Source organism: Monodon monoceros, unplaced genomic scaffold (assembly GCF_005190385.1).
Source record: "Monodon monoceros isolate NGI ecotype Baffin Bay Population unplaced genomic scaffold, NGI_Narwhal_1 Super_Scaffold_18, whole genome shotgun sequence".
Lineage (NCBI taxonomy): Eukaryota > Metazoa > Chordata > Mammalia > Artiodactyla > Monodontidae > Monodon > Monodon monoceros.
The window spans coordinates 65,792,563-65,809,343 of NW_021703774.1; the positions used below are offsets into that span (position 1 = coordinate 65,792,563).

Sequence of the window (16,781 nt, forward strand, 5' to 3'; positions counted from 1 at the left end):
TGAGAAATCGTAAGGTATGTGAGGTGGGAGACCAAGCGTGAGGCTCGGTGACAACATGAGGCCGAGCTCATGTAGGGAAGCCAGCAGATCCTGAAGGATTTCATCTGTCAGGACTGTGACCCTGGACTTTACCTTGTAGGGGATGGGGGACCTTAGAAGGATTTAAAGCAAGGCTGCGACATCGTCAGCTTTGGCTTTTAAATAGCTCACTCTGCTGCCTCTCACACTTCTTTCTTTCATATCCCCTTATTTTCATAGCATGTGACTCAAAAACTACATGTGATTAAAGCAGTGAAGTCTAAAAATGGGAAATGTTCGTGGGCTGATATTTACATGCACACAGCCTGTCAGCTGTCGTGAGGCAGGCCAGTCTGCTGCATATTATGGGCCTTTCTCTACTGTGGTCCTTGCTCCTCCTAGGTCTTTTCATTGGTAAGTCTGTCCTTGCCACTGCCTCCCAGGCACCTCTATCTGCCTGCATGTTGGGTTTCTCCAGCAATGGGTCATTTTCACTGAAGATGCTGCCTCACTGGGAGCCAGACTCTGTGTGTGTGTGTGTGTGTGTGTGTGTGTGTGTGCGCGCGTGCGTATGAGGGGTGTGTGTGCTATCATCTCAGACCATGCAAACCCAGATCGTGTCCTGTCACTTTCACACTTCTTCTGCTGGTGAGTCACAAGGACCCTGGAAGTCCCCAGACAGACCGATGGTGGAGGCATGAGATAGGAGATCTGCCACAGCCAGTTTCAGGACCTCACCTGCATCTTGCCATTTCAAGCATGATCCTCTTATGCTCTCTCCCCCAAGCCTCTGAGAGTCACCTTTATTGTGAATTGGGCTTTCCTGTCGCATAAATGACTCCAGTAGGGGATCTCAAACCTGGCACCTTGTGGCTGTTCCTGTCCCTCTGGGTTCTTACTGCTCACTCCCATGGTCCCAAGGACCTGGGTGGTGGCAGGAAACAGGCTTGAGAACTGGAGGCCAGAGGAACAGAGCTCTTAAGAAACCCATGGTGAGGGGCCAGGTTCTGCTTTTAGTTTCCAGGGTTTCAGTCTTTTGCTTTCATCCTCATTTAGGAGAAAACCAGCTTGCACTGGTTATCAGGGTCACATGCTTTCAGGGTGGCCACCACCCCAGCCTTTAGGGTGTCCCCTAAGCCTGCTGTAGAATCCTTTAAATGTGTTTAAAACTTGGCAGTTTATAAAGAACTTTTACTCAAATTTAAAATAATCTGATCCCCGGCTTCCCTGGTGGTGCAGTGGTTAAGAATCCACCTGCCAATGAAGGGGACACAGGTTTGAGCCCTGGTCCAGGAAGATCCCACATGCCGCGGAGCAACTAGGCCCATGCGCCACGACTACTGAAGCCCATGCACCTAGAGCCCGTGCTCCACAACAAAAGGAGTCACCACAGTGAGAAGCCCGCGCACCGCAACGAAGAGCAGCCCCCACTCACTGCAACTAGTGAAAGCCCGCACGCAGCAACGAAGACCCAACTCAGCCAAATATAAAAAATTAAATAAATTTATTAAAGAAAGAAAGAAATTAAATAATCTGATCCCTATCTGATCTGATCTATATCACAACAATCTTGTGATATAGATAAGGCAGGTAGTATTAAGCATATTTTACAGACGATGGACTGAGAGCTTAGGTGACATCTTCTGGCACACAGCTGGTGATCTGTGAGAATGGAAGTCAGCACGGCCCAGCGGTGGGAATGCAGCAGCAGCAAGGAAACTCAGAGAGCCACAGTGTCCCCAACCAAAGTCACAGAATTGAAACTCAGATGTCGGATTCCTGGAAGCTTCCCCTTTTCTCCACTTTCATATCCCTCCATGAAGCAACAAGCACATCTGTGAGCTTCCCTTCCTCTGGGGCATCCAGGCCAGGCCCTTGGAGGTCACTGTTCACAGGGACATCCCTAGGGCACGTGGCAAAAGAATGGGTGAGACAGGTCCTGCCTTAAAAAGTGTTCATATTTCTTCGGTTCAATTCCAGAAACATTTATTGAGGCCTCTTGTGTGCTGGTCCTGTGCTGTGTGTGTGTGGTGGGGAAAGGGGTCAGTGGCACACAGGGAGGAATTAGGTGTGGTGCAATTCTGCTGCTGACAGCACGGTGTAGTCAACAGAGCATAAGCTTCAGGGTCAGGCGAACTTGGGTTTCATGTGACCTCTATTGCTTCCTAGCTGGTGACTCTGGGCAAGTAATTTTCTTAAGCTCTTTGAGTCTCATGGTCTTCATCTGTGAAGTGGGAATAAAAATACGGGCCTTACTAGTTTGCTGGGAAAGTTAAATAAAATAATGTGCTTAACGTCCTCAGCAGTGTCTGGCACTGGCGTTTCATGTACTGATCTGATCCCTTTGTGTCTCTTTCCCTCATTGAATCCAGAAACAGGATTCAGAAAGGGAAGCTCTACACACATCCCACTGCACCTAACCACGTGGCTAAACCATCAGCCTTACTTTACTTTATTGCTCAGATACTAATTCCCTTCTACCTTCTCCTGTCCTTGGGGAGCTCATGAACTATGGGGAAACACAAACAACCCAGCTAGTTGTATGAGGCAGAATGAAGTAAAAGCTTTAAAGAAAACAAGCCAACAAAAGCACAGGCTGAAGGAAACTAGGAGGAAAGCATGGCCAGACCGGAAGTATGGAGCTCAGCTAAGGCTCCAGAAAGGAAGTAGCACTTGAACTAGGCTTAACGAGTTACTGCACTCAAGGGTGCAAGGGTGACCATAGCTGCTTGGTCAAGGTGGAATTCCTCCAGGCCAGACTTTAGGTCCTGGGCCAACTTGGGATGAGAAAGATCCATCTGGTGGTGCCAGCACTGCCTTGGCATGCTTCCAGCCGATTTGCACAGTCCTCCAAGTGGAGCCAGAACAGCTCCATGGAAGAAATGAACACCAGGCCGTCAAGTGGATTCTCTGGTGGGCACACAGGATGTTGTACATCCCCACAGTGTGGAATCCCCACTCCCACAAGACAGCAACCACTCTCCTACCCCTTTTCTCCACAACTACTATCACAGGACTTCTCAGTTCAACTTTCAGCAGAAAAACCTTACCACCAGGCCTAGGAATCAGTGATGCAGCCAGTGCTTCTAGATTCCAGTTTGAATCAGGACCTGCATCCCTCCCTGGGCCAGGCAACCTCTTCTCTTTAAACAGCTATGCAGCAGACCTGAGTCAGTTTCAGACTTTCTGCCTCCTGGGACTGTGTCGGTGTTGCAAAAATAGAGGTGGGTCGCACTACTTAGGAGTGGTTTTTTTTTACATTTCTCTGCAAGAGCACTGACTAGTTTTGGTAAGGATGCAAACAAGATGCAGTCACCAACTTATTTCAGTGACGTTAAGTGTCTTAATAATACCATAGTGAGGCATTTACTTGCATTATCTCATTTAACACTCACAAAATCCTGGAAGATGGCACTCCCTGTTTCACAGGTGAGAAAACCAGGACTCAGAGAGGTTAAGTAACCTGCCAAAGATCACACAGCTAGCACCTGGTAGAGCAATGGCTTGAACTTGGGCAGTCTGACTAGTGCCCCGGTGTTACACTCTTCTCTCAAGGGCAGTATAGGCTGGTATCCAAATGACTGTCCCACGGACCACGCTTAACCTGGCTTGGCTAGCACAGCACCATCCCTCCTGCTCTGGAAAGATATGTTCCCAGATTCCTGGCTGGGCCTCAGAGGAGCTGGCTTTTGTTTCAGAAGTGGCCAAATAAGCAATTATGGGGGATGCTGGAAAGCAGTTCCTGCTGTGGATGGAGCTGGGCTAAGTGAGTTCTGGTCCTTTTCCCTGAATGGGCAAGAGAGTGACTCACAGAAACAGCAGAGATCATCGAACCCATAGGCCCCTCCCAAGAATTTTGCTTACTCTCCATGACACTTAGTACCTGCAACCCTTAGGACAGCCTTCATTGATTATTTCCTTCTATGTTAATTAATGTAAATGCTGAAGGAGACCACTTTGGTGTGGAGGAGTGACCAAGTTGTGTTCTAGTTCTATCCCTAACTAGCTATGCAGTCTTGAGCAAGGCACCTAAATTCTGTGGGTCTCTGTTTTCTCACCTCTAAAATAGGAATAATAATCATGGCCCTGACTCTCTCAGGCCTGTTGTGGCCTCCAATGTAATAGGCTGCCTCTGAAGCCTCTGTTCTGTGTTTGCAGGACCAGGGGCTTCCAGAGAGGACTCAGCCCCCATGGTGGTAACTGGGACCCTAGGGGGGTCTGTCATTTTGCCCCTGCAGCTGCAGGATGGACAGCAGGTGGAGAGCATCTACTGGATGTGTCGTTTGGTCCCCGGGGTAATAGCCACGGTAACCTTGGTAGAAGCTGGAGGGCCAGACACCTTTTACCAGGCAGAAACACAGTACTGGGGTCGTTTGAGTGTGGTGGGCCCAGGCTGCTCCCTGCAGATCAGCCACCTGAGCTGGGAGGGTGCAGGGTCTTACCGAGCCCACGTTAATCTGTGGAGTTCCCGCATCACCCACGCCTGGGAGTACAGCCTGCACGTCTATGGTGAGTGTCTGGGGAACGACAACAGGTGGGTGTGTGTGGTGACTGTCTTTCAGTCATTTTTATAGCCTTTCCCACTTTGGTTACATTTATCATTTTCTTTCTAATTAAAAGGCTAACACGTGCTCACTGAGGAAAAACATGGAAAATAGAGTTACCTGGGAGAATATCCTGAAAAATCTCGGGGCCCAGGACGTGTCCCAGACCAGTTGCAGCAGAACCGCTGGGTCTGGGCAGAGAATGGTATTTCAGGCCCTGAGAACTGGCTTCTGCCACAACCTACTTGTGTGGCCTTGAGCTTCCTCCTTGCTAAAATAGGAACGCTACCTTCTGTGAGAATGAAATTCATGGGAAAGAACTTTGTAAAGCACTGTACAGATGTACGAGAACACTATTATCATATTCATTTAAGGAAATTTAAACGATTGTTTTGGCAGGGGAAACTACAAAGGAGACAAGGAGTCGGCGGGGGGGGGGGGGGGGCGTGTCAGGCATACGCAGCAGCAAGATCGGCCAGTGAAGACACAGTCAGGTACTTTTAGATTCAAACAGCTTATTACTTATATAGGTAGTGAGAAGGAGAGGGGCCAAAGCTCCTCATCCCACACCCCAGAAATGATGACACTGAGAAAAAAGGAACCAGATGAACATAACGGGGGTTGCTGAGAAATAAATTCTAGACTTCAGAGAAGAGGTTTTGTAGTCAACAGCTCTGTTCTGCGAGGGTGGAGCAGGAAGCCCTGAACCCCATGACAAACTGCTCATGACAGCCTCCCAGGAGGGACCAGTGGGAGGCCTGTGGGAGATGGCTTCAAGGTAATTCCTCACAGGCCACCCTCCTGTCGTGTTCTGGGAGGATCACAAGGCCTTTTGCAAGACTCGGATTAGCCATGATTCTAGTCTTTGCTTGAGGAGCAAGGAGGCCATGGATGGCAAGTTCACCAGGCAAGGTCACCATGATGCCATGGCAGAGCTGTTCCTCTACAGTGGGTAGCAGGAAAGGTACCAATGAGGAGTGAGGATGAACACAGGAAGCTAAGTGATGGAGAGAAAGTGGATATCCTTCTCAGACATCTTCCTGGGTTATGTGACAGGAAATATTCCTATTAGGTGAAGGCATTTTTTTTTTTTTTTAAGTCGGGGATGATGGAATTGCCAAGGTCAGGTTCACATGGTTGGGGAGAAAGCATTTCTGCCATAAATTGGCCTGGAATGGCTGTGGCCTGTTCCTCAGACAGGGCGAGGGAACACTGGGTGAGGGGCTGCTGGGACCTGGGGTAGGACTGTTCACCCCAGGGGTGGTGGGAGAGCCCTCTCACTATGCTGATGGTCATTCTGGGAAGATGAGCTCAGTGCGCGTTCTGGGCAGGATATAAAGCTGTGCTAACCAATCAGAGGTGGGGTCTTCCAGAGAGGGCTCCTGGGGCAAGAGTGATGATAAGGGGCCAGGCTTTCATCCTTCACAGGGTATTTCCCAAGTCAGTGGCGGTTCGTGACAGCCTTGCTAACAGGCAGGAAAGGGGTTTTGATTTCTAGGCTAAGGAGACTGAGTCTCAGAGAGAAAAAAATGACATATCCGTGACAGAGAGCTAGAAAGATGCAGAGAGCTGGGAATAGAACTCAGGTACCCCAATGCCACACCCTGGATTTCTCATATGTCCCTGTATTTATCTTCCTGAGCTTGAGAGGACACTGAGGAGACAAGGGCCTGCAGGAGAGGTCGCAGGGGAAGGGTTTGGATCCCAGGGCCTGGTCTATGGAAGACACACTGGAGTGAGGCAGCAGGAAGTTACCCAGCAGTGGACATGTCCAGCTTGCCTTCTCCTGGGGGACATTCCGGGCTGTGTTGTCCTATTTTGCACAGTTGAGTTGCCCCTGGGGCTACTGTCAGGTGGACCCCAGGGCAGAGGCCCAATAGCAGAGCAGTCTTCTCCCAAGCCTTGTGGCTTTGTTGCCTGTCCTGATTGTCTGTTGTCTGCAACTGCTCTTGCTGCTGCCCTCAAACCGTCCTGATTCTGGCCTGGGGAGCCAGGTGGGCAAATAACGAGACTCTGGATACATTAAGGAGAGCATCTGGGTGCCTGGTCCCGGGGTGAGAAGGGATGGAGTGGAGGTGGAAGGGAATGCAAGGACGTAGGAGAAACCTCAAAGGCATAGGGCCACGTCCTCTGGGAGCCTGGTTCAGCATCTGGAAGCTCAGTGTATACTGCAGAGCCCCCTACTGGAGGAAGATGTAATTACAACACGGTTCCTTGTTTGCCAGTACAGACAGCCTTCATCTACTCAGTGCACGGTGGGAATTCAGCTTTGAGGTCAGATCCATTGGATTTAGGATCGATGAGACTCTGGGCAAGTAACTTAATAGAGTAGATATAACACCTTCCCTACCTACTTCATAAGATTGTTCTGGGAATCTGAGGAGATATTAAGTGACATGCCTTATAAAGCCCAAAGCTTGAGAATAGACGTGGCCAGCTTCTGCCTCTGTTGTTCCTTATGTATATTCACGGTGGTGCAGGGTCTTGGCAGCCACGCCTCCTGCTTCTGCCCTGTGAAGGGAAGGTCCAGAGCAGTTTTCCAGTCTTCCGTTGGTTCTTTGTTGCACACAAAGAGCAGCTGGCCCGGCCCCGTGTCACAATGAGCTCTAGGATGAGTGGGAATGGACACTGCCTCGTCATCCTAACATGCATGGCAGAAAGCAGAGGAGGCACTGTGACCTACAGCGGGATACCCCTGGGGCCCCGGACTGTTGTGTCCCATGGAGGGTCTGTCCTCAGTGTCTCCCTGAGACCTGGGAACAGTGCTCTGAACTTTACCTGTGTGGTCAAGAACCCAGTTAGTAACAACAGCTCCCTCCCTGTCTTGGTGCCACCCTCATGCACAGGTACCTGAAACCCAAGCACACACCCTGCTTGGCAGCTCTGGAGTGGACGGAAGCTGGAGGAAGGAGTCTTGTCCCCTTCAGGCCCCGAGGAGAGGGGCGAACACCCTTGAGAGAGTGGGGGGGCCAGGGTTGGTCTGTGTGGTCAGGGGAGAGGAAGGAGACCCGCTGGACCTGATGGGGAGGCTGGAGGGGTCTGGGCAGGAGGGGCTGGATGGGACCTATGGCTGGCCCAAGTGGCCAGGGAGACCCTGACGCTGAAGCTGTGGTTTTCTCTCTCCATCTGCAGGACCAGGAATCCTGGGAGGGGAATCAGTAGGGGAGATAGTGATCAGCACCCTTGGGAAGTCGGCCACTCTGCCCCTGGAAGTCCCGGTGGGGCAGGAGGTTGAAAAGGTTACCTGGAGCTCTCCAGGGCTTGTGGCTATTTTGCAACCAGGACCGGCAGGCAAACCAATCCTTGTTGCTGGGATGCAGGGACCCAAGAGCAGGAGAGTGAGTGTCCTCCGCCACAACTACTCTCTTCAGATCAGCTCCCTGAGGCTGCAGGACTCTGGCTCCTGTAAAGCCTGGATAACTCTGCAGAGTCCCCCGATCAACAACACCAAGGATTTCACCCTGCGCGGCTATGGTGGGGGTGGGGGGTAGAGGGCCTACGTTTGAACTCTGACCTTTCTTCTCCTCTGCTTGGCCAAGCCAGAGCCTTCTCATAGCTTGAACTATCCCTTCTTGGAACAGAGAGTCTGCAAGAGCCCAATATCACGGCCAGCTCTCAGATCATGAAGGATGGGACCTGCTTCATCACCCTGGCTTGCTGGATGGACAAGGCTGGAGAGGATGTTAAGTATAGCTGGGACCCCCAAGGCCAGGGGGCAGTTGTGTCTCACGGGGGGCCACTCTCAGCGTGTACTGGAGATCTGGGGTCAGTGACAGGTATCGCTGTACTGCCAAGAACCCCATCAGCCAGAGCTCCACTCCATCCCTGTCAGGCCCCTCTGCTCAGGTAACTGCTTCCTTCTGAGAACCTTTCACTGCAGACTCGGTCCAGATTCACAGCATCCCTGCCTGCCTTCCTCAGGGTTCTAGGAGTGGTTAAAGAAAAATAGGGCAGGATTAGTTTGCAGGAGGGAGCATCTCTGGGGTGGCAGGAGATGAGGGTTCTGGCACTACCATCCCACTCTGCCCACCTTCTGTCGGCCCCAGACCCCCATGCCTGGACTTGCAGCAGACTCAGCTGGGTATTGGCTCATTCCCGGCACTCCCTGAGGGAAGGTGCTTCCCCCATCCTCACTCAGTCCTGCAGAGCCCACTGAGGATGGGTCCCAGACCTTCTTGCCTGTGTCCTCAGAGAAGCCTCAGCCCCTACTCCTGCCTAGAGCTGCTCCGAGAGGGTAACAGGGCTGTGCTCCTCTGGTGGGCAAGGGTGGCCTCTCCTGGGTTCCACAGGCCATGACAGGAAACTGCCTCGGTCCAAGCACACCTGTTCCTCTCCTCTTCTCCACTGACTTCTGAAACAGCTGTCTCTGCTCCCTGTCTCTGGTTCCTCACCAGCTATTCACTCCTCAACCCCTTGTGGCTGGTTTGCCCTTGTAGCATCCTGATAGGTAAGCTCAGGGGCTACTCCTCAATTCTGTTACCCTCGACCTGCTCTCCTCAGCCATGTGGGCTTTTCTCTCCTGGACCTCTTCTCTCGGGTCACAGTCCTTCCCAGGACTGATGTTGCCCCATGCCCATGCCTCTCCCCACGCCCCTTGTTTTCTTCCTGTTGCCAAAGGCAGAAAGCTGGTTATTTAGAGCCCTCATCTTCCTCACGCTACCAGCCCTTGCTCACACCTTCCTCACTTCACGTATTCCTCACCTGGTCTCCTAACTCCCCTCCCCTCCCAATCATCCTCCTGACTGTGCTGCTAGGGGATTAATTCTAAATGACAGCCATGCTAGTGTTTCTTTTCGCTTAAAACCCTATGATGTCTGCCCACTATCTAAGGTATAAATATTTTTGCACCTCTTTCTTCATTAAGCAACACGCATTTACAGAGCATTTTTAAGGCACCCTGTGTTGTTCTAGTCATTGAAGATACAGTGAAGAAGAGGTCTGGATATATTCCCACCCCTTGGGGAACTCACGGTTACAATCATCACGATCTGCGGCTAACCCTAGTAAATGACTTTAGGAGAGCACTGAGCGTGCTGTATAATGGCCTTTGTGCATGTGTCTGTCTTCTCCACTGAACCATGACAAAGCCCATGCTTACCCTTCTCTGCATCTCCAATACACAGCATGTAATAATAGGTGTCTGAAGTGTGAATCTGACAAGATTCTAAGGGGCAGCCTAGGCTGGGTGTAATGGGACACAAGGAAACAGGATAATTGGCTTCAGACATTAACATTCTCCCTCCTTCTCTATGGGGCCTGGAGGACATTTCAGCTCCATCCCCAGATCCAGCTTCCTCAAGGGGTCTCCAGCCCACTCACACCTCTGACTTTTCTTCCTGGAATACTCCTTCTCCTGTTTCCCTGTCTTCCCAATTCTTTTCTTCTCTTCCTTTTACCCAGTTCCTAACCTGTGATCATTGTTTATTCAGGTTCCTTCCTACTCTGCTCCTTGAGGAAAGAGTTTCTTCTCTTTTTGATCCTGGGAGCTTTGCAGATTAAATAGATTTCACCTTGACATGTGGAGAAGCCAAGAGGAAGAATGTGAGAAGAGGGTCACCCTGTGAGACACAGAGATAAGGAAGTCTACACAGAGAGAGAGGAGTGTGACCTGATACCAGCATCTCCTGGTGTGAGTGAGAGAGAGACATCGATTCTGATTAAGTGGAAAACTGATTTCTTTTGCAAACTGAGCTCAAAACAAGCAAGAAACTGCTACATATCTTCAGTTTAAAATAATCTGTTTATGTCTTAACTGTTTTAAAGTGTTCAGAAAGAAAAGAGGGCTTATTCACATAAGAAAAATTGAATGGTTTGAAGCATAGTTAATATATAATGATAATACGTAATTAACAAAACTATTAAATTTTGTGCATATACATTATTTTTTGTTAAAAATTAAGTAAATGGTCTCAGAGGACCCAGATTCAACTTAAATTTCATCTCCTTGGAGCAGCCTTTGACCACCTTATTGAAGCGGGCCTTACTTATTCATAGTCATTGTACCCAGTTCAGTTTTGTCAAATTATCACAATTTGTAAATATATATTTATTTGTTAGTTGTCGTGGTCTGAATGAGGGTTGGAAAATAATTTCTAGACACAAGGCAGAATGTAAAGAAGATAGAATTTATTGGAGGGCAGGGTCGCTGCCAGAACAGCGTGTTGACTTCCTAGTAGTCTGGAACACTCAAGCCTGAACATGTGCTATTGCTCAGTTTTTATAGCCAGAAAACAAAGGAATGGTCCAAGGTGAAAATTTCGTTTACTGATTGGTCAAGGCACATATACCTTCCTTCTATAGAGTGGGAGCGGGACAGGACATATGCCTTTCCTTAGTTGGGACAGGTCCTGTTTCCCAGGTGGGCTCAGGAATTTTGTAACCATTACAACATGGTGGGGAGGGCAATTAAGAGTCCAGTAGGGGGTGTAATGCTGACACTTTTTCAGGCAACGTCGTCCTTTATCCTTGAAGCATCATTGTCCTTGGAGCACCACGTTAGTTTACTTGTTTATTGTCTCTCTCCCCCACAAGACATTCAGCCCATGAGGACAAGAACTGTATCTATTTTGTTTACAACTGTAAACCCAAAGGGTAATAGAGTTCTTGGCTTGTGGTAGATATTTCAATATTTTTTTAATGCATGAATAACTAGTTGGATTAGAGTTGAGAACATTCTTTTTAAGATTTGAAGACTATCAGGAAGTTTCGTAAAAATCTGGGACCTATACCATTGTGTGTGTGTGTTTTTCTTTCTGCTTTTGATAAAGGAAGAAGAAAATGGGATCTTTAGCTTAAAATTTCCTTGAGTGCTCAACAGCTAGCAAAAGAAAGAAGCTAAAATAAGAAGAAAGTCTCTTCTACGAGGTTCTGACAGGAAGCTGCTCTGAAGTGCTAAATAGGTTGATCTAGAGTTTGAACCATATATAAACAATGGAGCCAAAATCATAATTTAGGTGTGAGAGAGGACTTGAACATCTCCTTCTCTTTTTTCACTCTCAGCTGATTACCTTGGTTCCCATTTCACTTAGAATGAGGATTGACAAACTCCACCCATTACACACAAATCTTCTAGCCAAGTAGTTAGTGATTTATTCTGAAATGTAAATGGGGTGCTGGAATCACAAGATATTTGAGGAAAACCTCAGTTGAGAAAGACAGCCTCCAAACAAACAGAATCAATTAAAAAAAACAAAACAAAAAAGGAACCTGGAAGAGAGAGAATGCAGGGAACAAGAGAAAATGAAATAAAAGCCCCTAAACCTGTATTTAATATTCCTAGAAACACATGAGAGAACATTACATTTTTAAAAAGGAGTGGGGAGCTTCTCAAGATGGCAAAGGAGTAAGATGTGGCGATCACCTTCTCCCCACAGATATATCAAAAATACATCTATATGTGGAACGACTCCCACAGAACCTCCATTGAAAGCTGGCAGAAGCCCTCAGACTTCCAAAAAGGCAAGAAAATCTCCATGTAACCAGGTAGGGCAAAGGAAAAAAGAAAAAAAAGAAAGAGACATAGGAATCGGGATATGACCTGCACCTTTGGGAGGGAGCTGTGAAGGAGGAAAAGTCTCCACTCACTAGGAAGTGCCCTCACTGGCGGGGATTGGTGGGGAGCTTCAGAGCCTCGGAAGAGAGCACAGCAACAGGTATGTGGAGGGCAAAGCAGAGAGACTCCTGCACAGAGGGTCAGTGCTGACCAGCACTTCCCAGCCTGAGACGCTTGTCTGCTCGCCCGCTGGGGTGGGTGGTGGCTGAATGCTGAGGCTCGGGCTTCGGAGGTCTGAGGTTGGCCGTGTGAAGACAGCCTGAGGGGGCTTAATGCACCACAGCTGAGGGAGTCTGGGAAGAAACCTGGGCCTGCCAGAGAGGCAAGAGACCACTGTTGGGGGGTGCGCAAGGAGAGGAGCAGGCCTGCCATAGGAGCTTCTATCTCTGTGCACTCACAGGTGGCAGGGCACAACCTACACAAGCTCCAGAGGCAGGAGTGAGCTGCGGCTGCTATCTTGGACCCCAGAGGCAGGTCTGCTGCTGCCCCTACCACCAAAGGTCCTGTGAGCAAGAGCAGGTCACTGCCCACACGTTTCCAGGAGCCTGTGCAGCCCACCACTGCCGAGGGCCCTGCAATCTGGGGCCAAATTCCCCAGGAGAGCTCACAGCACGCCTCAGGCTGTTGCAACTTCCTGCTGGTCCCTGCCGCCACAGGCAGTCCTCACACATCCCAGTTGTGACTGCCGTATCCCTCCCTCTCCCTGGCCTGAGTGAGCAAGTGAGCCCAAATCAGCCACTGCTTTCGACCCTTCTTGCCTGGGCGGGGCACAGATGCCTGAGGGTGGCCCACAAGCAGAGGTGGCGCCAAAACCAAAGCTAAGCCCCAGGGGCAGTGCAACCAAAGAGGAAGGGAAATCTCTCTGTGCAGCCTCAGGAGCAGCCGATTAAATCCCTGCAATCTGCTTGGTAAACCTTGCATCTATAGAATATCTGAATAGACAAGTGTTCCCACAATTAAGGCTGTGGACTTTGTAGGTAACTGTGGACTTTGGAGGCAAGGACACACAGGAGTTGGGACAGTTCAGAGTCTGAGCTGGCCCCAAAGCGCCTACAGCTGGTCCAGAGAACTACCTAGAGATTTTGGAGGACTTCAGGTAGAGGCAGGGATTCACTGTGGCTCACTGAGGGGGCAAGGACACTGACAGCTGAAGCCTCAGGAAAATGTTATCATTTTTACAATTATTTTTGTTGTTGTTGTTGTTGGGTTTTTTCTGTCATTGTCCTTTTTCTTATTCTTTTATTTTTTACATATTTTTCTTTTATTTTTTATGCTTTTATTTTTAATATATTCTAATTTTTTTCTATTTTTACTTTACTTTTTTGTTATATTGTGTTTTTTCCTTGTTTTTGTTTTTTTTCTTCGTTTGGCTTTGATTTTATCTTTTTTAAACTATATTTTCTATTTTTACTTTACTTTTGTTTTGGGTTTTTTCCTTTTATTTTCTTATTTCTTTTATTTTGTTTTTATTTTTTTGATCATTTTGTGTTTGTTTTATGCTTTTTTGCCTTTTTTTTACTTTACTTTCTGCTTTTGATTTGTTTTTTGTCTTTGTTAGTTTCATTTGTATTGTTTGTTTTCGTTTTCAGGTTCATTTGCTGTTTGGTTGCTCTCTGCTTTTCAGTCATCTCTCTTTCCCTTTATTTTCTGTTTTTGTGTGTCTGTGTGTCTCTTTGTGTGTTTTTGTCTGTTTGGTTTTGCTTTTACCATTTGACTTGGGGTTTTGTTTGTCTGTTCGTTTTCTTTCTTTCTTCCTTTTTTTCCTTCCAAGCCACGTGGCTTGTGGGATCTTAGTTCTCTGGCCAGGCTTTGGGCCTGAACCTCTGAGGTACGACAGCCAAGTCCAGGACGCTGGACCACCAGAGAACCCCTGGTCCCAGGGAATATTAATTAGTGAGAGCTCTCCCAGAGGTCTCCATCTCAACACTAAAACCCGGCTCCACCCAAGGGGCAGCAAGCTCCAGTGCTGGATGCCCCACACCAAACAACTAGCAAGACAGGAACACAATCCCACCCATTAGAAGTCAGGATGCTGAAAGCCATACTAAGCTCACAGACACCCCAAAACACACAACCTGATGTGGCCCTGTCCATCAGAGGGACAAGATCCAGCTCCACCCACCAGAACAGAGACACCAGTCCTCCCACCAGGAAGCCTATACAAGCCACCAGACCAGCCTCACCCACTGGAGGCAGACACCAGAAGAAAGAGGAACTACGACCCAGCTGCCTGCAGAAAGGAGACCCCAAACACAACAAGTTAAACAAAATGAGAAGACAGAGAAATATGTTGCAGACAAAGGAACATGGTAAAACCCCACAAGATCAAATAAATGAAGAGCAGATAGATAATCTACCTGAAAAAGTATTCAGAGTAATGGTAGTAAAGATGATCCAAAATATTGGAAATAGAATGGAGAAAATACAAAAAATGTTTAACAAGGACCTAGAAGAACTAAAGAACAAACAAACAGTGATGAACAACACAATAACTGAAATTAAAAATACTCTAGAAGGAATCAATAGCAGAATAACTGAGGCAGAAGAATGGATAAATGAGCTGGAAGATAGAATGGTAGAAATAATTGCCATGGAGCAGAGTAAAGATAAAACAATGAAAAGAATTGGGGACAGTCTCAGAGACCTCTGGAACAGCATTAAATGCACCGATATTCGAATTATAGGGGTCCCAGAAGAAGAAGAGAGAGAGAGAGGGTCTGAGAAAATATTTGAGGAGATTATAGTTGAAAACTTCCCTAGCATGGAAAAGGAAATAATCAAGTCCAGGAAGCGCAGAGAGTCACATACAGGATAAACTCAAGGAGAAATAGGCTGAGACACATATTAATCACACTAACAAAAATTAAATAAAAAGAAAAAATATTAAAACAGCAACAAATAACATACAAGGGAATCCCCGTAAAGTCATCAGCAGCTTTTTCAGCAGAAACTCTGCAGGCCAGAGGGGAGTGGCAGGATATATTTAAATTGATGAAAGGGAAAAACCTACAACCAAGATTACTCTACCCAGCAGCTCTCATTCAGATTTGACAGAGAAAACAAAAGCTTTACAGACAAGCAAAAACTAAGAGAATTCAGCACCACAAAACCAGTTCTACAACAAATGCTAAAGGAACTTCCCTAAGTTGGAAACACAAGAGAAGAAAAAGACCTACAAAAACAAACCCAAAACAATTTAGAAAATGGTAATAGGAACATACATATTGATAATTACCTTAAATATAAATGGATTAAATGCTCCAACCAAAAGACACAGACTGGCTGAATGGACAAAAAAACAAGACCCATATATATGCTGTCTACAAGAGGTCCACTTCAGACCTAGGGACACATACAGACTGAATGTGACGGATTGGAAAATGATATTCCATGCAAAAAAAAAAAAAGCTGAAGAAGCAATACTTATATCAGACAAAATAGACTTTAAAATAAAGACTGTTATAAGAGACAAGGAAGGACACTACATAATGATCAAGGGATCAATCCAAGAAGAAGATAAAACAGTTATAAATATAGATGCACCCAACATAGGAGCACCTCAAAACATAAGGCAAATGCTAACACCCATAAAAGGGGAAATCAACAGTAACACAATAATAGTGGGGGACTTTAATGCCCCCACTTACACCAATGGACAGATCATCCAGACAGAAAATAAATAAGGAAACACAAGCTTTAATTGACACAATAGACCAGATAGATTTAATTGATATTTAGAGGATATTCCATCCAAAAGCAACAGAATACATTTTCTTCTCAAGTGCTCATGAAACATTCTCCAGGATAGATCATATCTTGGGTCATAAATCAAGTCTTGGTTAATTTATGAAAATTGAAATTGTATCAAGTATCTTTTCTGACTGCAACACTGTGAGACTAGATATCAATTACTGGAAAAAATGTGAAAAATTCAAACACATGGAGGCTAAACAATATGCTACTAAATAACCAAGAGATCATGGAAGAAATCAGAGGAAATCAAAAAATACCTAGAAACAAATGACAATGAAAACACAACGACCCAAAACGTATGAGATGCAGCAAAATCAGTTCTAAGAGGGAAGTTTATAGCAATACAAACCTACCTCAAGAAACAAGAAAAATCTCAAATAACCAACCTAACCTTACACCTAAAGCAATAAGAGAAAGAAGAGCAAACAAACCCCAAAGTTAGCAGAATGAAATAAATCATAAAGATCAGAGCAGAAATAAATGAAAAAGAAATGAAGGAAATGCTAGCAAAGATAGTGAAACTAAAAGCTGGTTCTTTGAGAAGATAAGAAAAATTGATAAACTTTTAGCCAGATTCATCAAGAAAAATAGGGAGAGAACTCAAATCAATAAAATTAGAAATGAAAAAGGAGAAGTTACCACTGACAGTGCAGAAATACAAAGAATCATAAGAGACTACTACATATAGTTATATGTCAATAAAATGGACAACCTGGAAGAAATGGACAAATTCTTAGAAAGGTACAACCTTCCAAGACTGAACCAGGAGGAAATAGAAAATATGAACAGACCAATCATGAGTAATGAAATTGAAACTGTGATTAAAAATCTTCCAACAAATAAAAGTCCAGGACAAGATGGCTTCACAGGTGAATTCTATCAAACATTTAGAGAAGAGATAACACCCTTCCTTC

At 46.7% G+C, this 16,781-nt stretch overlaps 1 protein-coding gene across 1 annotated transcript; it reads left to right on the forward strand.

The window, feature by feature from the left end:
* Positions 1 to 332: 332 nt before the first annotated feature.
* Positions 333 to 11,339, forward strand: LOC114899153 (T-lymphocyte surface antigen Ly-9-like; the record flags this gene model as incomplete). Its single annotated transcript, XM_029229613.1, is given in 7 exon segments — positions 333 to 432; positions 4,177 to 4,527; positions 7,136 to 7,408; positions 8,144 to 8,296; positions 8,299 to 8,376; positions 8,379 to 8,408; positions 9,992 to 11,339. Coding segments are annotated over 7 exon segments (1,059 nt in total), but the record flags the coding sequence as incomplete, so codon positions are not given.
* Between the last annotated feature and the right edge of the window lie 5,442 nt (positions 11,340 to 16,781).